Below are 23,218 nucleotides of genomic sequence, written 5' to 3'. Positions count from 1 at the left end.
AATACTGGAGTTTCAGCGTTAGCATCATTCCTTCCAAAGAACACTCAGGGCTGATCTCCTTTAGAATGGACTGGTTGGATCTCCTTGCAGTCCAAGGGACTCTCAAGAGTCTTCTCCAACACCACAGTTCAAAAGCATCAATTCTTCGGCGCTCAGCTTTCTTCACTGTCCAACTCTCACATCCATACATGACCACTGGAAAAACCATGGTGCTATATGAAGAGGGCAGTATCCTGCTTTTGCCCCAGGCTTCTCAAAAGAGGTAGTTGTAATTTTTGGTCTCTTTGTATCTTTTGGGTCCAGAATTTGCCCCAACTGCACATGCATACGATTATTTTTAGTCCCATACAGTTCCTTTGTATTTTGTTGTTCAAGGAGAGGTGTGTCCAGGTGCAAGGATTGCAGCGAAGGGTCCCTGGTCCCAGCCTATCTCACAAATGCTCATTGGATCAGAGCAGAATCACTGGGTCTGGGAACCAAGAGGGACCAGGGACTGCCATGCCCTTGTTTCCCACTTTCCCAGATTTCTTAATTTGGGAAGCGCTGCGAGTCAAAAGCCACTGCTACTCAAGTATAGACCCAACCACCTGGGTCTCACCTAAGTGGTTTCAATCATTCTCCTCCCGCCCTCCCCAGACACAGGATGCCCCCACTTGAAAGCCTCTCACATCTCATGAAGTTAAGGCTCCAATCTAAGACACTTGCATCCACTGGGCCCATCAGATGCCCACCATACGGTCCACCACACGCTCATGTGTTCTGTCCTGGGGCCGAGCATGGTCATATCTGCAGTGCTCTCTGCCCTTGGCTGCAGCAGCCCCTGCTCTGCCTCAGTGTCACCCTCCCCAGGAAGCCCTTTCTCACCTGCCCACCCAGGCAGAGTGGGGGTTTGAACATGCTGCTGTGTTGAGATTTGGTGGCTTGGCCCTTAACCCCCTCCCCTGCCACAAACAACAAGCTCACAGAGGCAGAGCTGTATCTTGTCCCCTCATGTGAAATCCCTGACTAGATCAAGTATCACGATGAGGGCTGAACAAACTTGCAAAGCCTGAGTGAAGGATGAGGTCCCCGTACAAAAGGAGGACATTCAAAAAGTGTAGTCTCCGTGAGTGGGAAGGAAATGGCAACCACTCCAGTATTCTTGCCTGGAGAATCCTATGGACAGAGAATCCTGGTGGGCTGCAGTCCAGGGAGTCGCAAAGAGTCAAACATGACTAGTGACTAAATAACAACAACAGAGTCTACATGGGATGGACCCCAGGTTTCTGCCATCATTTCAGCTGCAGGAAGTTAACTAAGCCAGAAATAGCACATAGCATAGCATCCTTATAACGGATGGGTCAGCTCTGCCTCCTGGATCAGCCAGCTGCCCAGGGGCATGAGTGACTGGTTTACAGGTGCATGGATGCCCTCAGTCCCTCTCCCTTCTGCCCACACCCTGCCTTCATCTTAACACAGCCTCATCCATTGTGCAGCAGAACTCTGCCCCTTCACCAACTCCCAGCCACCTCAGGGAGATTGTGTTCTTACTGAAACCTTCAGAGTCCCTCAGAAAATCCTGGGGCACCATGTGGAGGTTTCTCCAGAAAGGTCCCAGTCCCAGGAGTGTCCCGTCCTCCCCTTACCCTTCACAGAGTCCTCCTGCTCATCATGTGCTCACGCCCACCTTCTGTAGAAAATCTGGACACCAGCCCCTGAAGACACCTTCTCCCCTGCAAGCAGCTGTCAAAGCACCTTCTCAACAGGGCAAATCTACTCACATCAAGGAAGGCTTGTACCAGCTACACCATCTGTCCTCAATGGTTTTTTCCCTTAATCAATTTTTTGTTGAAGTATAGTTGATTTACAATGTTGTGTTATTTTCTGCTGTACAGCAAACTGATGCAGTTATACATACACATACATTCTTTATATATATATATATATATATATTCTTTATTTTTATTTTTTGGCCTCACTCTGTTGCATGTGGGACCTCAGTTTCCAGATCAGGGACTAAACTGGCACCTCCTGCAGTGGAAGGCAGAGTCTCAACCTCTGGACCACTGGGAAGGTCCCTCTTTCCTTTATGTTTAAATGCACATTACTGGTCATTCTGTCCAAGCCCACAGACAAGCCCAGGCCTCTCCCCTATAGCCCTGTGGGTTTCTAACTAATCTCATGGGGAAGTTTAACCCACTTTCTGGAACATGGTTCACCCTCTTATCTCCCTCCATCCTGTGATAACAGATAGAAGATTGTTTGATGCCCCATTGCTTCTGTTAACACCCACATCACCAACAGGGATGGTCACAACGCCAATGTGTGTGATGCAGTCCAGGCCACAGGTACCTTCTCGCAGGGCCTGAGACATAGCTCCTTTCCTTACAGGGTAACCTTCCTCCTGACTACCACATCAGCCTCATAGACATTGGGCTCGTACTGGAGTACCTCATGGGTGGTGCCTACCGCTGCAACTACACACGCAAGAGCTTCCGGACCCTCTACAACAACCTGTTTGGACCCAAGAGGGTAGAGCTCAGTGGACACACAGTCTTCTGTGGTTCCCAGGGTCACACATGGTTCTTTGCTCACCTCCACAGTAACTCAGCCTGTTCAAACCCAAGCTCATCACCCCATTCTCCCACACATCTTCCAATCCTCCTGCAGTGGCTCTCGGTGTGAAGCATCATTTCTTCCCTCCACACATCGGGCCCACAGCCCAGCACTTGAGCCTTCCCCATCCTTTGTCCACAACTGTCTTCTTCCTGCGATCCTTTGTCTCTGTTTTCTTCCATGCATCCTACCGCTGGAACCACCCTGATCCTCCCAAATGAGGAACCTGATGGGGCATTCCTTGCTCACAAACTCCCAAGGCTCCCCAGTGCCTGAGGAATCACTGTCAAGCTCATGATCAAAGCGTCTAAGGCTCTCCCTCATTATCCACACCCTGTTGTGGGTGACCATGTACCACTTTCAGAACAAACTCTACTAATGTGTCAGCCGCGTCTCCCCACTTCAAAACCCCATGTGTATCTCATGCCCAGCTCATGTGTGAGACCTCCCATGAAGACCTCCTCTCGCCCCACTCAGAGCCCCATAGCTCTGTGTCTGCGTTTCTGTGGGTGAACTTCTCTGGTTCTCCCTGGGGTGGGGATCCCATGTCTGCATGTCTCTCTCCTTACCTGACCTGGGCTGACAGAAGCAGAGGAAAGGAAAATAGATTTTAATAGAAAGAAGAGTACTTTATATTATTAACTGTGAAGGACAAATGCTTTCCTTAGGTTTGTCCTTCATTATTAATTATACAAAGTACTTTTAAAATTTTATTTATTTTTAATTGGAGGATAATTACTTTATAATATTGTGTTGTACAGTATTAATTGCTTTACAATATTACAGTACAATGTTTCTGCCATATATCAACACTAATCCACCATAGGTATATGTATATGTTCCTTTCCTCTTGAACCTCCCTACCCAAAGTACTTCTTAATTTATTATCAATCTACTAGCGATATCAATAATGTACAACTCACAGTATTGTAACTTCAGTTATCTGATTCCATTGAATTTTTTTCCCTCCCTTTTCATTATGCAGCCGAAAGCTCTCAAACTTCTGGGAATGGAAGTAAGTAGGACTTGTTCCAGTGGTTTCATGGTATCATGGAGCCTCTTCATTTTGTATTTAACATAAAACTGATTGAATTTGTTTTCCATGAATAAATCCACTTCACCACACACCAAGATTTACTTGGATGATTTAGTCAGATTATATTCAAAGGTCATAGAAATTTTTTTAAAAGGTAAAGCCACCCAACTGACTTTTATTAAAATCAAGAATAAATCAAGCTCACCCATTATTGTTGGCATCATTATCCCCTCTGGTTTTTAAAAGTGTTCTGGAAATTTTACCACATGAAAACATAAATAAAGGAAGAATATATAAAAGGAGGAGGAAATTATTATTGGCAGAAAAATATTTTGTATCTAGAAAGTCCAGGAAAATCAACAAAGTTTCCTCAAAATGGGACAAAAATATCCAGAAATAACCTAACAAGGGAACTTAAGAACAAATCATTAGATGTGAAAATACATAAATGAGTAGAAGAAGTACCATAACACAATATTAAGACTATTATAAAGATTCTTCTCAAATAAATTCAAGAGTTAAGTAGCATTCCAATTTCTATATGGATTCAGGGTAGAAGGTTTTGATTCTTGTTCACAGTTGATACTGACCTTCAGCATAACTAGAAGGATTATGAAAGTCAGTGTTGCATAATCCCTTAGCGTCTCAGATTGGTTGTATCACATAGGGTTTATCTGCTGAGTGAAGCCTTGGTGGAACTCTCCTATATAATAGCCTGTCCAGTCTTGCTGTGAGAGGCCCATTTTTCACCACCTTAGTAATAACTTTTATAGTAGGAGTTCATCGAGGCTTTCTATTTTCTGGAGTCAGCTTTGGTCAGTTCTATTTTCATAGAAAACAATTTACTTCATCTAGACTTTCAGGTTCACTGGTGTAAATCTTTGTTGTTGTTTAGTCTCTCAGTTGGGTCCTACTCTTTGTGATCCCATGGACTGTAGCCTGCCAGGCTCCTCTGTCCATGAGATTTCCCAGACAAGAATACTGGAGTGGGTTGCCATTTTCTTCTCCAGGGGATCTTCCTGACCCAGGGATTGAAACCATGTCTCCTGCATTGGCAGGGGGATTCTTTACCACTGAGCCACCTGGGAAGCCCCATAAACCTTTACAGAGTATTTTAATTTTTGCAGTCTACTCAGTATCTTTAGTTGTGTGCCATTTCTTGTTCCAGTTTTTTTTTTAATATCTTCTCCCTTTCTTCTTAACCATACCTGTCTTTGGATTTCATTGGTGTTTTTGCTTAATTCAACAACTTTCTTTTTTCCTGTTTTATATTTTATTAATATATTTTAATTTGTATTCATTCCTTCCATACACTTTGTTTGGGGTTATTGTGTTATTTTTATTGACTCAATTTGAAAGTGTTTGCCCATTTTCAATCTTCCTTGTATTTCAATAAATTCATGAAGAGTATACATTTTTATCTGAGCATTGTTTTTCATGGTATCCTACAGGTTTCGGTAAGTAGAACTTTTATTGATATTCATTTCTAAACAGTTTATAATTTCCTCCTTAATCCAAGAGTTATTTATAAGCATATTTTAAGTTGCCTAGATACAGACTTTTGTTATTGTGGTTATCTTAGTCTCATTGATTTCTAGTATTACTCTTTGGGTGTAGACTGTATGATTTCCAAGGCAATGGCACCCCACTTCAGTACTCTTGCCTGGAAAATCCCATGGATGGAGTAGCCTGGTAGGCGCCAGTCCATGGAGTCGCTAAGAGTCAGGCACGACTGAGCGACTTCACTTTCACTTTTCACTTTCATGCATTGGAGAAGGAAATGGCAACCCACTCCAGTGTTCTTGCCTGGAGAATCCCAGGGACGGGGGAGCCTGGTGGACTGCCGTCTATGGGGTCGCACAGAGTCGGACACAACTGAAGCGACTTAGCAGCAGCAGTAGAACTTGTTGAGATTGAAAATCTCAAAAGAATTGGGGAATAATGCCAGGTGGAATTTTGTTAATGATCCATATGTGTGGAAACAAATGTATTTTCTCAGTTTGTTGGGCACAATTATGTACTTCTCTGCAGGAGACCTGGGCGCGATCCCTGGGTTGGGAAGATCCCCTGGAGAAGGGAAAGACTACCCACTCCAGAATTCTGGCCTGGAGAATTCCCTGGACTGTATAATCCATGGGTTCACAAAGAGTCAGACAGGACTGAATGACTTTCGCTTTCAGCATGCTGTCAGATCAAATTTAGTAATTTTATTATTCAATTTGCTTCTATATGTACTAATATTTTCAAGTTAATTTCTGACTGAGCTGTGTTTAGAGGCTCTTACTGTTATTTGTGATTGTGGATGGATTCATTTCTTCTTAACTTCCAGTTCATATCTTTTGTTATTTTATTGGGTTGCTTCTCTTTTACTTGTTGCTTTGTGTCTGTTAATGCACTTTAGGGAAATGAACCCTTTGTTGGTTATTTTCTGTCTATAGCAATATTAAAATTATTTTATGAGAAGTTGCATACAATAAATATTTTAATAACATACTATGGAAAGGTAGGATTAACTGGGTTTCTGTTCAGGACCACAGGGGGCATAGGTTTGATCCCTGGTCAGGGGACTAAGGTCCTGAATGTTTTGTAGTGTAGCAAAAAAAAAAAAAAAAGCTTTCTGTTTTACAATATTTCATTAGTCCTTAGTGGATTTTTATTTGACTTGATATAATCTTGAGAATAAAGCTACGTTTCTTTTTTAATTTCAATATTCCCTAAATGACTGAAACTGTAGTTTTACTGGGACAAATTAGAACAAAAACATTTAAATTCAAGGCAAGATATGATAGTTTAAATAAAAACATCAGAACACCTCATAATGAAGTTATAAAACTTGGTTTAGTCATGAACTACTTGCCACAAGAATTGAAGACTCAGGCTCCACCCCCTTTTCCACCCCATGCCCAGCCTCATGTGAATGTGGGCAAATTATTCAGACTTTAAGCCACAGCTTCCTCATCTGACTGACTAGAAGACATTAACAACCTCTCAGGATCAGTGTGAGAATAAAAGAAGGTCACTGATGAGAAAGCTATTTGCAAAAGAGCTGAGATCCATTTCTATTATCCTATTGGGTACTGGGTCCTCAGCCTGGAATAGTCTGTTCAGTTCACTTTAGTCACTCAGTCATGTCCAACTCTTCGTGATCCCATGGACTGCAGCACACCAGGCTTCCCTGTCCTTCACCAACTCCTGGAGGTTACTCAAACTCATGTCCATCAAGTCGGTGATGCCATCCAACCATCTCATCCTCTGTCGTTTTCTTCGCCTCCTGCCCTCAATCTTTTCCAGCATCAGGGTCTTTTCAAATGAGTCAGGTGGCCAAAGTACTGGAGTTTCAGCTTCAGCATCAGTCTTTCCAATGAATATTCAGGACTGATTTCCTTTAAGATTGACTGGTTGGATCTCCTTGCAGACCAAGGGACTCCCAAGAGTATTCTCCAACACCACAGTTCAAAAGCATCAATTCTTTCACACTCAGCTTTCTTTATAGTTCAACTCTCACATCCACACATGACTACTGGAAAAACCATAGCTTTAACTAGATGGACCTTTGTTGGCAAGGAAATATCTCTGCTTTTTAATAGGCTGTCTAGGTTGGTCATAGCTTTTCTTCCAAGGAGCAAGTGTCTTTTAATTTCATGGCTGCAGTCACCATCGTCAGTGATCTTGGAACCCCCCAAAATAAAGTCTGTCACTGTTTCGATTGTTTCCCCATCTATTTGCCATGAAGTGATGGGACCAGATGCCATGATCTTAGTTTTCTGAATGATTCCATGCCACATGCATGTTTCACTACCAGTTCTTCCAGTCATGAATGCCTTCCTTTAGGATCCTGCTCTATTATTAGGATGACCCCTCATAATCCCTTGGAAATGGAAAGCATTGGCCTTCCATTTATAACACATACATGAGAAGACAAATCTCGTTCAAAATAGAACTCCTGCTTGCTTAAACTATTGGTAGACGTGTGTGCATACTCAGTCGTGTCCGATTCTTTGAGATCACGTGGACTGTAGGCCTTCAGGCTCCTCTGTCCATTGGATTCTTCAACCAAGAATACTGGAGTGAATTGCCATTTCCTCCTCCAGGGGATCTTCCCAATCCAAAGATCAAACCCCTGTCTCCTGCATCTCCTGCATTGGCAGGTGGATTCTTTACCACTGAGCCACCTGGGAAGCCCAAACCATTGGTAGAAAACCAAGATAATTTTCCTCTACCTCCTTCTACATTTTTCCTATTAATCTCTGGTTCAGAGTGTTGGTATTTAAAGACATCCCTCAGGAAATCACTTTTGGGCTTTATCTCTCCCATGGGGTGATTTGGATTGAAGTGTTTTCTTTGTTTTCAGTTTTGCAGCTTCTCTTCAATTTTTAGAGGCTTCTGGAAAAAACCAAACAAACAAACAAACCTGCCAACTCAGGAGTATAAACTTCAAACAGTAGTATGCCTTTTCAGCTCATTTGATTTTCAATGGTTTACTTCTCATAATAAACATGTGCACCTTTTCACAAGAATTCATGAGATGGGTGGACACACAGATGTACTTAAGAAGTCTCTCTGTTCCTGCAGACAGCGAGGTTTCCCTTCTTCCAGTTGGTCCTGAAACCCTTTACTGGCAGGACCACGGTAAGGGTGTTTCTCTCCCCTCAGGATGACGAGCCGCCAGCCAAAGGGAAGAAAAAGAAGAAAAAGAAAAAGGAGGAGGAGTTGGACATTGATGTGGACGACCCGGCCGTGAGTCGATTCCAGTACCCCTTCCACGAGCTGATGGTGTGGGCTGTGCTGATGAAACGCCAAAAGATGGCGGTCTTCCTCTGGCAGCGGGGGGAGGAGAGCATGGCCAAGGCCCTGGTGGCATGCAAGCTCTACAAGTCCATGGCCCACGAGTCCTCCGAGAGCGAGCTGGTGGACGACATCTCCCAGGACCTGGACAACAACTCAAAGTGAGTGTCTGGAGGGAATGTAGAGCTCAGGGAGACCTGGTTGTCCTGAGAACCACCCCTTTTCCAGGAAGGGTGGCAAATGTGGTTCTCACTTAAGTATCATCACATTTAAAGCTTGTTCATCTATGCTTTGTCCATTGTGTCAATATATTTCCTCTGTCTTTCTGAGGCGTTTCTGGACTGTCGTTGTTTTTGTTGACTGTCTTCTTGTGCAAACTATGGAAATGCAATTTTTCATTAATTAATTTTTATGGGAGTATAGTTGCTTCACAATATTATGTTACTTTCTGCTTTATAGCAAAGAGAATCAGTTACACTTATACGTGTATCCAGTCTTTTATGGATTTACTTCCCATTCAGGTTACCATAGAGCTCTGAGTAGAGTTCCCTGTGCTGTACAGTAGGTTCTCATTAGTTATCTATTTTATACCTATTTGTGTATATATGTCAACCCCAATCTCCTGATTCATCTCACCCTCCCTTCCTCCTTGGCATCTATACATTTTTTCTCTATATCTGTGTCTCTATTTCTGCTTTGCAAATAAGATCAACTATACCATTTTTCTAGAGTCCACATATATGCATTAATACATGATATTTGTGGGAAAACAATTTTAGATAGTATATCTTTATTGAAATATAGCTGATTTACAATGTTGTGTTAATTTCTGCTGTACAACAAAGTGTATACATATATATATGTGATTCTTTTTTATATTCTTTTCTATTATAGTTTATCATAGGATACTGAATATAGTTCCCTGTGCTATAGAGTAGGACCTTGTTATTTATCCATCCTATATAAAAAAGCTTACATCTGCTAACTTCAACTACCCACCCCCTCCCTTCCTCAGTTCCAGTTGGTAATCACTGCTGTGTTCTCTATGTCCATGATTCTTTTTCTGGGAAATACAATTTAAATGCAAAGACAACAAAACTGATTTTCATAAGGAAACACGTTCAGAAGAGTACAGCCTTAGTGAATCTATGCCCTTGGACTTGATCTTCCCAAGGACAGTTGGACAGAATGGCTACAGGGGGCTGGAGCTAGGTATTTCCCTACCCTCAGCTCAGTCAGGCTCTGATAAAACATCAATAGGTTGAACTCTGGTTAACTAGTTTTCCCCAGGGCAGGCTTTGTTAGGAAGAACAGAGTGCTCTGGGCATAGTTCAGAATGGACCCTCCCCAGGCTGGCAGCATGAGGGGATTCTCCTCCTGTCTTCCCTGTGAGAATTCGGTGGGGCACCTGGAGGTAACACTCATGAAAGCGTGGACACACTTCTTTCTCTAAGCCAGGGCTCCCCAGACTTATTAATCTGCCAACTTGTCCTCATGGGGCCTCCGGAAGTCAGCCTCCGACATGGCTGAGCATGGACCCTGGCCCCTGGCTGTCCCCCTGGGGACGTCCCGGGAGCTCCCTGTTGGGAGAGGACAGGGAGTCACGGACTCTGTGTCCTGTGGCTCCGTGATGTCCCCATGGACACGGCTCTCTAACAAAGTGTGTGGCTGCCATTGCCTCACCTGCTCCCGTCTGTATCTCGGCAGAGACTTTGGCCAGCTGGCTGTGGAGCTCCTGGACCAGTCCTACAAGCACGATGAGCAGATCGCCATGAAACTACTGACATACGAGCTGAAAAACTGGAGCAATTCAACCTGCCTGAAACTGGCTGTGGCGGCCAAACACCGGGACTTCATCGCCCACACCTGCAGCCAGATGCTACTGACGGACATGTGGATGGGGAGGCTGCGGATGAGGAAGAACCCTGGCCTGAAGGTACCTGTGACGTGGCTATGTAGTGTCAAGTGACACCTGTGGGCTCTGACTCTCTGCCTGGCTGAGCTAAACACTTTCTGTGGATTATTTCATCCATGACTCTGAACAACCCCAGGAGGGAGACCCTGTGGCAATCCTTGCCTTACAGATGGAGAACCTGAACCTTTGAGATAAAGGGACTCACCTAGGATCCCAGCTGTAAGGTGAAGGGCAGCACCTAAACACGGGTGGTCTAACACCAGAGCCCAATCTGCAGCAAGACTAGCTTGTGGGCGTGGAGTCCACTCTAACGAGTTGTGCACCCCTGGCCATCCACTCACCACTAAGGCAGGCACCTGAGCTCTGTGTCTATAGATTGCCTTATGACTCTGAAAGTACTTGCTATCATTTTATTATTATTTTTCATTGAAATATAGTTGATTTACAATGTTGTGTTAGTTTCAGGTATACAGCGAAGTGAATCAGTTATCTATATATATGTTAGTTTCAGGTATACAGCGAAGTGAATCAGATATATATATATATATATGTTAGTTTCAGGTATACAGGGAAGTGAATCAGTTATATATATATATATGTTAGCTTCAGGTATACAGCGAAGTGAATCAGTTATATATATATATATATATATATATATATATATATATATATATATGTATATTAGTTATATAACTGATTCACTTCACTGTATACCTGAAACTAATATAACTGATTCACTTCACTGTATACCTGAAACTAACACAACATTGTAAATCAACTATATTTCAATGAAAAATAATAATAAAATGATAGCAAGTACTTTGGCAACCCACTCCAGTGTTCTTGCCTGGAGAATCCCAGGGACGGGGGAGCCTGGTGGCCTGCCGTCTCTGGGGTCGCAGAGTCGGACACGACTGAAGCGACTTAGCAGCAGCAGCAGCATATTCCTTTTTTATGTCCTCTTCCATTATAGGTTTTTGAGCATAGTTCCCTGTAGCTGTAGCTGTGGCTACAGCTGTAGCTCACCAGGTTTCTCTGTCCATAGGATTTCCCAGGCAAGAATACTGGAGCAGGTTGCCATTTCCTTCACCATTGGATTTTCCCAACCCAGGGATAGAACCCACGTTTCCTGTGTTGCAGGCAGATTCTTTACTGATGAGACACCAGAGCAGCCCATGTAATCTCTAGGTTCATTCATGTTGCTGTAAATGGCATTATTTCATTCTTTTTTATGGCTGAATAGTATTCCATTGTATATATGTACTACATCTTCTTTATCCATTTTTTTGTTGATGGATATTTGTGTTGCTTCCATGTCCTGGCTATTGTTAATAGTGCTGCAATGAACAAACATTGGGGTGTATGTATCTTTTTCAATTATAGTTTTGTTCAGATATATGGCCAGGAGTGGGCCTGCTGAATCAGTTGGCAACTTTATTTTTAGTTTATTGAAGAACCTCTATACTGAACATATCTACGAACCAGAAACAGACTCACAGACATAGAGAACAGACTTGTGGTTGCCAAGGGGGATGGGCTGGTGGGTGAGGGAAGGATTGGGAGTTTGGAATTAGCAGATGCAAACTAGCTTATATAGTATGTATAAGCAACAAGGTCCCACTGTATAGCTCAGGGAACTATATTCAATATTCTGTAATAAATCATGATGGAAAAGAATATGAAAAAGAATATAAGTATAACAGAGTCAATTTTCTGTACAGCAGAAATTAAACCCAATATTGTAAATCAACTATACTTCAATTAAAACAAACAAACAAACAAACAAACAAGGTCTGGTCCAGCCTCAGCATGCAGCTGCAAAGTGGCAGAAGATAAGAAAGGCAGAGGAACACCTCCAAGTCCACTCTGTGATCAAGTCTGCAGGTCCATATGTTCCAGCTCTTTAACCCATAAACAAACAGGGTACATATGTACTAAAAGTTCACCAGGACTTCCCTGGTGGTCCAGTGGTTAAGACTTTAGGTTCCCAATGCAGAGGGCACTGGTTCAATCCCCAGTCGGGATCTAAGATCCCACATGCTACTTGGAACAGCTGAAAAAAAAAAAGTAGTTGAATATATATACTAAAAAGTAATTTTTAAACATGCCAGAATTTAAAAAGTGAGATTAAACTGTATTGTCTTCAGCAGCACTGTCCAACAGAAATAAAGCACATATGTGCTTTAAATTTAAATTTAAACTTTAAATATTCCCATTACAAAAAGATTTTTAATAGCTATAAAAAGTTTTTCAAGTACATTGTAAAAAATAAAAAAGAAACAGTTGAAGTTAACTTTTAAAGCTTATTTGTTTATTTGGCAGCACCGGGTCTTAGTTCAGCATGCAGGATCTCCAGTCTTCACTGAGTCATGTGGGACCTTTTAGTTGCAGCATGTGGAATCTAGTTCCCTGACCAGGGAGAAAACCTGAGCCTCCTGCATTGGGAGCATGGATTTTTAGCCACTGGACCACCTGGGAAGTCCTGAAGTTAATTTTAATAATATGTTGATTTAAACCAGTAGGTACAAAATGTTTTCAAATGGAAAAATATCATTAATGAGATAGTCTATATTCTTTTTCTGTACTAAGTTTGAGATTTGGTGGGTGTTTTGCAATCTCTTCCTTTTCTTTTTTTAATCTAATGCTTTTTTTTTTGGATGTAATGTCTATCCATAGGTATAAATATTTGTAAGCATCAAATTTCCTTCAAAGCATTTTTAATTTGCAACATAAATATGTAATTATTGTAAAGCCAGGATTTTTTTTAAATTTAACTCTTTGACTTGTTCATATCATATGCACATATTAAAAAATTAAAACTGTTTATGGGACTTCCCTGGCAGTCCAGTGGTTAAGACTTCACCTTTCAAGTGTGGGTTCAATCCCTGGTTCCATCCCTGGTTAAGGAGCTAAGATTCCACATGCCTCTGGGCCCAAAAACCAAAACATAATACAAAAGCAATATTGTAATACATTCAATAAAGACTTTGAAAATGGTGCACATCAAAAAAATAAAAATGAAAGTGTTTAAAAGTGTGACAAGTCTCTCTGCTAACTCCTGTCCCCCATGTGGCCTATTCCACCCAGTGGCAACCACTGCTATTTGTTTCTTGTGTATATTTCCATATGTAAAGCTAATATGAATACTGTCTTTTCTTTTCGTGGTGAATTAAATATACTTACTGTTTTTCTTTTTCACAAAGGTTGACATAGTCGTTGTTATGTACCTTCTTTCTGCTTCTCTGGGAACTCTTTCTGTATTACGACATAGAACATTCCTACGTTCTTACCTGCTTCCCGTTTTCCTTTACAGTGACTCTCACAGCTCAGGCCAGTCCCGAGTGCAAGTCACTCACCCCTGGGGGTGCTACCCTCATGGCCACCATGGCTGCTCTTGGACACACATTGTGCCTCACATGTCTGCTAGGTGAACATCCAGAAGGGGGGCTGTTGGCCCCATGGGGATATGGACTTGTGATCTTGATAGCCTTTCCTTCTGTGGAAGTGTCCCCCCCTGCCATTGTGCAGAGAGTTTTCCCACAATCCCACCAATATGGTGTGTGAACACACACTGGAATTTTTACAATCTAATGGTAAAAAATGAGATCTTTGCATAGTTTCTTTGAATGTCTTCCCCCCCACCCCGCCCTTTTTTTAAAAGATGCTATCAGTTTCTTTATTGTTATTTTATTTTTGGCCACGCTGCACGTGGGATCTTAGTTCCCTGACCAGGGATCAAACCACTGGACCACCCTAAAAGTCCCTGAATATCTCTTATGAGTGAAAATAAACCCATTTGCTGTAAATACAAATGTCCCTAAGTTTACTGCTTTTGCCCATTTTTTTGTGGGTTGTTAGAAGTTTCCTTCTGGACGTCTAGGAGACCTTTTCTAATTAGAAAGATTCGTCCTTTGCCTGTGTCAAGAGCTGCAAGTATATTTCCCATGAGTTGTTTTTTACTGTGGTGGTGATGTGTTTTTGCTGTGCAGAAGTTTGTGATTTAAGTATGAAATCTATTGATCTTTGCTTTGATTGTGTCTTGATTCGGGAGCATCATTAGAAAGGCTTTCTCCTCCATTTATGAAAGAATTCTCATGTGATGATTCTTAGTTGTTTAATCGTCTCTCTATGCATCCCCCTCCCCTATTTTCTTTCATGAAATTATTGAGCTAGACAGAGTTATTCTAGTGATTATGTGAGATATGGATCCAAAGTAATTATTTTATAGATGATCACACAGATTCTCAATACCGTGCATTAAATAGTCATCTTTACTCCTCCCATTGGATGTGGTGTTTGTCTCACAAGTAATGACCTTAGTGTATTTGAATCTTTTTCTGGATTCTTCCATTCTGCTCCATTGTTTGGTCTCTTCATATACCTGTACTACACTGTTTTAAGTATTAGTGTTTTATAATATAATTTTTAGTATATGATAGAAATAGCCCCCTTGTGTTGTTCTTAATAATGGATGGCTGAGGAGAAATTTTTTTAAAAAATTAGGACTTAACATTGGAAACAGCTCAGTATTGGAGACACACAGCATAGCACTGATAAAAATGGCAAGAGTGGGACTTCCCTGGTGGTCCAGTGGTCAAAACTCCACAATTCCAATACAGGGGCTGGGGGTTTGATCCCTGGCCAGAGAACTAAAATCCCACATGCTGCCCAGCATGGCTAAAAAATTAAAAAATAAAAACAGAAACATGTTTTTTAAAAAAATGACAGAGCTCTCCATCTATAGGTTAGGCGATGCTTTTGCTGTCTAGGCTGAGCCCATGTTAGGTTCTTCTTTCTTGTTTTCCCAGAAGAACAGAACCAATTTGTTTATTTTATAGAATCAACACACATGATTGAGTAGGAGGACTGGTAAATCAGAATCTGTGATACAGAAATCAGGATTTCTATATTACATTCTTGAGGCAGAATTCCTACTTCTTCAGAAAACCTTTGGGTTTTTTTTTTCTTTTTTTGTTTTTTAATGTTTTTTATTATTGTGATAAAAGTCACATAAAACATACTATTTTAGCCTTATCTAACTATACAGCTCAATGGCACTAAGTACATCCACAAATTCTTCTTTCAGGAGTCACTTTCATCTTCCAACTCTTGGCCCATATATTCACATTTACATCTAAGTTATTTCTATTTAAAATATTTTGGTCTAATTAATTAATTTTTACTTACTATATTTTACTTTAAAAATTAGCTGCTTTGAAACTCAATATAAGATCTTCACTTTTTAAGTTAGGATTCCACACCATCCTGCTTGCTGTTCATCTTGAACAATGTGTTGGTTGTTCACATTTCTCAGTGTCTGCAGTTCTATCCATGACCAAACCAAATAAGCCACAGACCATCAGAGCAGAGACAGGGCTGCTAGCTTACTGAGGAATGCTGAAGCTCGTCATTTAAAATTTTACCTATACTGGGAAAATTTTCAAGAGTTCTCATAGCTTAAAAATCCACTTTTCTCATCATACCTAGGTTATCATGGGGATTCTTCTCCCCCCAACCATCTTGTTTTTGGACTTTCGCACCTATGATGACTTCTCCTATCAGACATCCAAGGAAAATGAGGACGGCAAAGAAAAAGAAGAGGAGAATATGGTCAGTGATACCCCCGACCATCAACCCTCATCTTCAAAATGGTTGCTATTTCTCTTGCCGTGAATTTAGACACTGAAGGAATACAGAACATTTGAGGTTGAACATCGTTAATGTATTTATTTGTTTTCCTTATACCTTCATTGGTGAAATGTCTATTCAAATCTTTTACGTCTTTTCTTTTTTTTAATTTATTTTTTATTGAAGGATAATTGCTTTACAGAATTTTGTTGTTTTCTGTCATTAGCCATTGGAAAAATTCAATTATTAATAAATCACAATAATATGTCAAAAGAAAAAGAATATAGAACATTTTTATAATCCTTGATTTGGGAAGGTGCCTGTCTGTTGATTGTGGGGCTAGGGTCCCGGGAGTTTCCCATCTGGCAGCCTGCTTGCCATGTGCTCTGCTCTGTTTTCAGGATGCGAATGCAGATGCCAGCTCCAGAAAGGGGGACGAAGAGAACGAACACAAAAAGCAACGAAGTGTCCCCATTGGGACCAAGATCTGTGAATTCTACAATGCCCCCATCGTCAAGTTCTGGTTTTACACAGTAAGGCCTCCCTTAGCATGTTTTAGATGTGTGAGAATCAAGAAGAATGATTCTTCTTCTTCAAAAAAGTGCTTTAAAAAAAATCAATGGATTAAGATGAATTATGCAAATAGAAGTGAGACTAACTAAGATCCTCAATTAAATTGTATAACATCCCTAATATGCAGAATCTAAAAAGAAATGATACAAATGACCTTACTTACAAAACAGAAAGAGATCCACAGACTTAAAAAACAGACTTATGGTTACCAGAGGGGAAGGATGGGGGGAAGGGATAGTTAGGGAGTTTGGGATGGACATATACACACTGCTATATTTAAAATGAATAGCCAAAAAAGACCTACTGTATAGCACAGGGAAAATTCTGCTCAATTTTACGTGGCAGCCTGGATGGGAGGGGAGTTTGGAGGAGCATGGATACATGTATATGTATGGCCAAGTCCCTTTGATGTTTACCTGAAACTATCACAACATTATTAATCAGCTACACTCCAATGTAAAATAAAAAGTTTAAAAAAATCAGTGGATTAAAATGAATTATGCACATGAAGTGGGACTAAGTCAGATCTTCAACTAAATTGGACCTAGATAGAAAATATTTATATACAGGAATGTGATCATTCTAGACCAAATATACCATTTCATAAAGCCAAATAATCATATTCTATTTCCTTAAGAAGAAGGATTTTTCAAATGTCTTATAGTAATACACACTTAGGAAAATACAGTTCTAGTCCAACAATGAACAAAGATGACTCATATTGAGACAGCAAGCTCACAAATGCCATTTTTCAGAAGACTGATGGGATCACTCAAAGTGGAGTTGAATCCAAAGCATGAAGTCCTGGATTTGAGGAACAAATCAAGGTCTCCGAACTGTGGTCACATACTCTCATCCAGCCCTATCTGTGGCCACTGTCTGGACGGCTGTATGAGGGCACTGTGCCTGGAGAAAGAATGGTCCAGTCTTACACATGCAGATGGGCAGGAGAAGTGGGGCAAAGAGACTGGAGCAATTTGGAAGGTTCTGAAGGAAACTGGGCTGGTTGCCGGTGGTCCCAGCAGGGGTGGTGGGCACACTGTGCCTCCCGAAATCACTGCGGTCTTTGGGAGGGTCAAGACTACTCATGAAGTCCCAGGTACCAGGGCACAGCCCATCTCAGGCAGATCCTGGCCATTAATGGTTCCATTAGTGACTGTGTGTGAGCAGGTGATGGAAAGTGAGGAGCCAGGTCCAAGGCCATGGACAGGGCGATGGATGTGGGTAGGCAGAAGGTGGAGGCAGAGCTCTGGGGCAGAGCACCCCCAGGGCTACATGGGGACCCAGGCCAGTGAGAGCCTGGACACCCAACCTCTCGGTAGCCACACCTGAAGCCACAGCTGTCCATCTGTTCTGGTCAGAACCAGCTGAGGCCCAGGTGGTTCTGAGCCCAGGCCCAGAACCTGAGCTCAAGTGGATAAAGAGGGTGGGGCCAGGAGGATGACAAGCCTTTGGTGTCTCCCCAGGGCCTCTAAATGCAGCCTGCAGATGTAGGGGAGGGGGTCGCATGCTTTTACATCTCAGGAGACACAGGTTCAATCCCTGGGCTGGGAAGATCCCCTGGAAAAGGAAATGGCAACCCACTCCAGTATTCTTTTCCTGGAGAATCTCATGGGCAGAGGAGCCCGGAAGGCTAGAGTCCATGGGGTTGCAAAGAGTTGAACACAACTGATGTGACTGAATACAAGGGGTTCCCAATGCAACCCAACTTTGAGAACTCTCGCTCTAATCCTCCTGCAAAGACTAGAAATGGGATGCTGCCTGTATCCTGGTAAAAAATCAATCAGGAGGGGGCCATCAAAAAAAAAAAAAGACTAGGAATCACAAATGATCAATTGCTAGCACACACCTTACCCACACCACCAAAACTTTGGAAGGGGCCTAGACCAGAGGGGTAGGGGCTAAAGCTGAAGATTCTTCATCTTTGGAGTGAATCAGCCTCACTCATCTTCAGATCACCTTCCTCAACCTCGTACCTCACTCCTGTATCACTCAACTCTACATGCCTCAAAGATAGGGACCCTGTTGTGGGTGCAGCACACCACAGACATATGGATGCTAATTAAGGGGCCTCAGGACCATCCGATGGGTGTGCTGGGCAGATTCCCCATCGTCACCCTCCCCCCTTTTGAAACTCCCCTGTCCATTAGCAGTGGGAAGATTCAAGAAGGAAATTAGCAATGCAGGGAGGAGTCAGTAACATTTTCCAATTTCCAGGAATGTAGAAGGCATACCAGTATACTACTCAAAGTTTCTCTATTTATCATAATTTTGTGCAACTTCATAATTTCCCCATGAAGCTGATGTGTGTGCATGCATATGTGTATGACTCTTTGCAACCCTTTGGACTGTAGCCCACCAGGCTCCTCTGTCCATGGGATTTCCTAGAGAAGAATACTGGAGTGGGTTGCCATTTCCTCTTCCAGCGGATCTTCCTGACCCAGGGATCAAACATGAGTCTCCTGCATCTCTTGCATTGGCAAGCAGAGTCTTTACTGCTGAGCCATAAGGGAAGCCCCATGAAGCTAACAGTAGCAACAAATATACTTTCATTTAGAGAATGGACTTTCAGCGTGCATGTTATGCTAAAGTACAAAATGCCTCCCAACCTGCCTCAAGGTTCTCTGACTGCACCTGTGATGTGAGTGCAAGGTTTCCTCTAATAGAGTCAGTGCACCTAAAAGTGAAAATTTGTTTTAGAAGATGTGTCCCCCTGTAAACAGGGTTTCAGAGCTTTTCCGGGCTCTGATTCCCACCGCCCACCCCAGATACTGCTGTCGATCTCTGCCTTTCAGATATCCTACCTGGGGTACCTACTGCTGTTCAACTACGTCATCCTGGTGCGGATGGAGCGCTGGCCTTGCCTCCAGGAGTGGATCGTCATCTCCTACATCCTGAGCCTGGCTTTGGAGAAAATTCGGGAGGTGATGCTCTGAAGACCTGTCCCAGCCCCACCCACCAATGACTTCAATTCAGATGTAGATTCTTTATTTATTTATTTAAATTCTTTTTGGCCACAAGGCATGCAGGATTTTAGTTGCCCAACAGGGATTGAACCTGTGCCCCCTACAATGGAAATACAGTGTCCTAACTGCTGGATCACCAGAGAAGTCCTCAGATATTGCTTCTTATTGCAAAAATGAGTCGTGTAAATCCCAAGTGCCCTGGATGTTTTCTTTCCAGGTGTCACAATCCCAAGTTGATTCTGTTCCCTTGCAGATTTATATGCCTTCTGTTTCAAACTGAAACTGAACTTGGAAATCAGAACACAAAGCAGAGTAGATGGTGTTTAGTGATAAAAACAAGGGCCTGTAAAAGCAGCAGGAATTCTGCCAGGTACCTGAGATAAACACATGACTCCAACTGGGTACAAATTGGGGCTCCATTTTCTGGGAGTTGAACGTAGACAGGGAGATATAGGAGATGACATTTTTCTTGTAACTTAGGACTTCGAACCACCCTGTCCTAGCTGGGTCTCCCTCCATCTGAGATGGGGATTCTTGTGCAAGTGGTTTATTAAAGGAGAGCTTCCAGGAGAGAGGGGAGAAGGAGCAGGGTGGTCAGGCAGGAGAGGGGACAGGGCTGAGGGAGGTGTGGCTTCAGTGGAATCTGTCCCTGGCCTCATTGGCAGGGGACTCTGAGTGTATTCAGTACTGTAGAGTCTGTTCCATCTTGACCAAAGGGACCTGAGTTTCATACCCACATGAGTCAGCCAGCGGGGCCTCTGGGTAAGGGATCCCATTGCCCAAGGGGGCAGGTGGGAAGGAACAGTGGCCCTTGCAACAGGTGGGGGCTGGGCACCTCCACCCAGAGGAAGCCTCCAGCACCTCTGGGTAGGCTTCCAGCACATCTGCTGCAAACCCAGGAAACAGGGTTTTCAACTAAGTGTTGAAAAAGGACAGATACCAGTTCATGCACGACTCATATCATGGGGACTTGAAACTCACATATCTGAGAGGGCAGCCTTTGCAGGTGGCAGAAAGAGTGTGGGCCAGGTCCTTTCCTTTCTAATATGACCTACAGGTTTCAGCTCATTATATCAGCTTATAAAGGGAAAGCTTACATCCAAGGAAATGGCAACCCACTCCAGTATTCTTGCCTGGGAAATTCCATGGACAGAGGAGCCTGGCAGGCTACAGTCCATGGGGTCGCAAAGAGTTGGGCACAACTCACGACTAAATAGCAACAATATACCCAAGAAGAAATGAACTTGAGATAACACACAGCAGATTTCGTATTCTTTCTCCCACTGATAGAGAAACAGTATTATTTATTTTGCAATATATTTTTTTGTATTGACCCTTTCACTGAACTGAAAAATTATTACTGGCAACTTCTTCCCAGGAGAGCTAATTAGATGCTGTCAGTCTGATGACAGCCCCAAATGAAAAGCCAGGTCTAAAATGTTACAGCTTCTTTTCTTTTCTAGCTGGGCTTCCTTCAGACTCTGCACATGCTACAGCAGGGACTTCCCAAGTGGCCTGCGGGCCATCTCTAGTGCCACTGTGAGCTCACCGAGCACCAGCCCTATGCTAAGACACTGTTCTTTACTGCAAAGAGCCCACTGTCCTTGCCCCCCACCCTCAGTTATAGGAAAGAGGGCAGCAGGCATAAGTCAGCGTACATGAGTTTTTAAATTAGTGAATGCCTTCTGAGTTGGCTTATGAATAGCCACCAACCCATTCCACCCCTGGGGTCCCCAGGACCTACCAAGAAACTCCATAACTAAAGGGGTGCCACCTTTAAAGACCCCACCCTGCTGCAGACTGCAGCTGCATCTGTGTTTGCTTTGTGTGTGCCCCTGCATGCTGCTTGTTAAATATTTTCAGTTTTACTAGAGGAGAGACATCACTTTGCTGACAAAGGTGTGTGTGTGTTAGTCACTCAGTCATGTCCAACTCTTTATGACCCCATGGACTGTAGCCTACCAGGCTCCCCTGTCCATGGAATTCTCCAGGCCAAGCGTACTAGAGTGGGTTGCCATTCCTTTCTCCAGGGGATCTTCCCAACCCAGGGACTGAACCTGGGTCTCTTGCATTGCAGGCATATTCTTTACCCTTTGGGCCACTAGGAAAGCCTCTGAGAAAGTGTTCTTTTAAGCTGTGGTAACTTTGAAAGGGTAAGATTCAAGCAGGAGGAAATGAAGCTCAGCTTTCCCCTGACTTCTTATCTCCAAGTTACAAAGGAATCTGGGCTGATTTACCCATCCTATCCCAGTCCCTCCATCTCCTGTGTGTGGATGCCCCTCTGTGGGACCACATAGGTTTATCTCTGCTCTAGGGTTTTCCTCCTGGACTAACTCTGGAACACGGGATCACCGGCACATGTCCAGAGAATTGGAAAAGGGGTCAAAAGGCAGCTGCTTTCATTACGGCCAGAGGGACATAACTCAGAAGGCATTTCCTGAGAGTTTGTGAAACTAGGAATCCAAAGGAGTCTTGTGGAATTTCCCTTTCTAGATATTTTATCTGCCTAAGAAGATGAGTACTTAGAAATCTCGAGCAGAAAAGGGGACCAGATGCCCTGGAATGCTGCTGTGCTGTGCTTAGGTGCTCAGTCATGTTTGACTCTTTGTGACCCCATGGACTGTAGCCCACCAGGCTCTTCTGTCTGTGGGATTCTTCAGGCAAGAATACTGGAGCGGATTTCCATGCCCTCCTCCAGGGGATCTTCCCAACCCAGGGATCAAACCCAGTTTGCCCACATTGCAGGCAGATTCTTTACTGTCTGAGCCACTATGGTTCAGGGGAAGCCCCTGGAATGCTGCTCCAGCCCTCCATACCCAGGATTCTAAGGTGAAGCTTCTAAAACCACACTCCCTGGTTTTTGTTGTTGTTGTTTGGCATTTCTTTTCAGATCCTCATGTCAGAACCGGGTAAACTAAGCCAGAAAATAAAAGTTTGGCTGCAGGAGTATTGGAACATCACAGACCTCATGGCCATTTCCATGTTCATGATTGGAGCCATCCTTCGCCTCCAGAAGCAGCCTTACATGGGCTACGGTCGCGTGATCTACTGCGTGGACATCATCTTCTGGTACATCCGTGTCCTGGACATCTTTGGTGTCAACAAGTACCTGGGACCCTACGTGATGATGATCGGAAAGATGGTTAGTGCTGATGGCCCATGAGGAACTGCAAGCACCGAGGCTGTTGGTTAGGACCTGGGGCTAGGCCTCAGGCGTGACTCTGTGATGTTTCATTTGATCTTTCCCCAGCAATTGGTTTCTTACAGGAAATGTTCTTTGCTTTAAGCTCTTCTACATATTGATCACTTAATTAAATCCAGTTGACAAACAAGAGTTAAGGGCCTACTGTATGTATATATATTTCTGTCAATAACCCAATGGTTAATCTCCTAACATGTTGTAGAAGCCAGAGACAAACAAGTGGGTCCAGTCACTCCCCCACCGCAACTCCAGACAGTTTTCAGATCACACACTCTAGACTGGAGTAACCTATAACTTGCTCAGTGCTCAGTCCCGGTTGACTGCAATACCATGGACTGTAGCCCACCAGGCTCCTCTGTCTGTGGAATTTTCCAAGCAAGAGTACTGGAGTGGGTGGCCATTTCCTTCTCCAGGGTATCTTCTCAACCCAGGGATTGAATCTGCATCTCCTACATTCCACATCTCCTGCATTGTAGGCTGATTCTTCATTGAGTGGACACAGGCAATGCAGGTGATGA

General features: G+C 43.0%; 1 protein-coding gene across 1 annotated transcript in view; it reads left to right on the top strand.

The window, feature by feature from the left end:
- The window catches only part of TRPM1 (transient receptor potential cation channel subfamily M member 1), a 75,315-nt gene that overhangs the window by 34,285 nt on the left and 17,812 nt on the right, over nucleotides 1-23,218 (top strand). The window contains exons 14-21 of the mRNA XM_055555879.1: nucleotides 2,371-2,511; nucleotides 3,581-3,610; nucleotides 8,285-8,577; nucleotides 10,124-10,352; nucleotides 15,819-15,941; nucleotides 16,361-16,492; nucleotides 19,328-19,456; nucleotides 22,389-22,640. Of these exons, the coding sequence (XP_055411854.1) occupies nucleotides 2,371-2,511; nucleotides 3,581-3,610; nucleotides 8,285-8,577; nucleotides 10,124-10,352; nucleotides 15,819-15,941; nucleotides 16,361-16,492; nucleotides 19,328-19,456; nucleotides 22,389-22,640 (1,329 nt within the window). The remainder of the gene's footprint in view (nucleotides 1-2,370; nucleotides 2,512-3,580; nucleotides 3,611-8,284; nucleotides 8,578-10,123; nucleotides 10,353-15,818; nucleotides 15,942-16,360; nucleotides 16,493-19,327; nucleotides 19,457-22,388; nucleotides 22,641-23,218) is intronic.

The sequence above is a fragment of the Bubalus kerabau genome, chromosome 19 (genome assembly GCF_029407905.1).
Source record: "Bubalus kerabau isolate K-KA32 ecotype Philippines breed swamp buffalo chromosome 19, PCC_UOA_SB_1v2, whole genome shotgun sequence".
Taxonomy (NCBI): Eukaryota; Metazoa; Chordata; class Mammalia; order Artiodactyla; family Bovidae; genus Bubalus; species Bubalus kerabau.
Note: the sequence above shows the minus strand (reverse complement) of the source record. Positions and strands in the feature narration are given on the sequence as shown.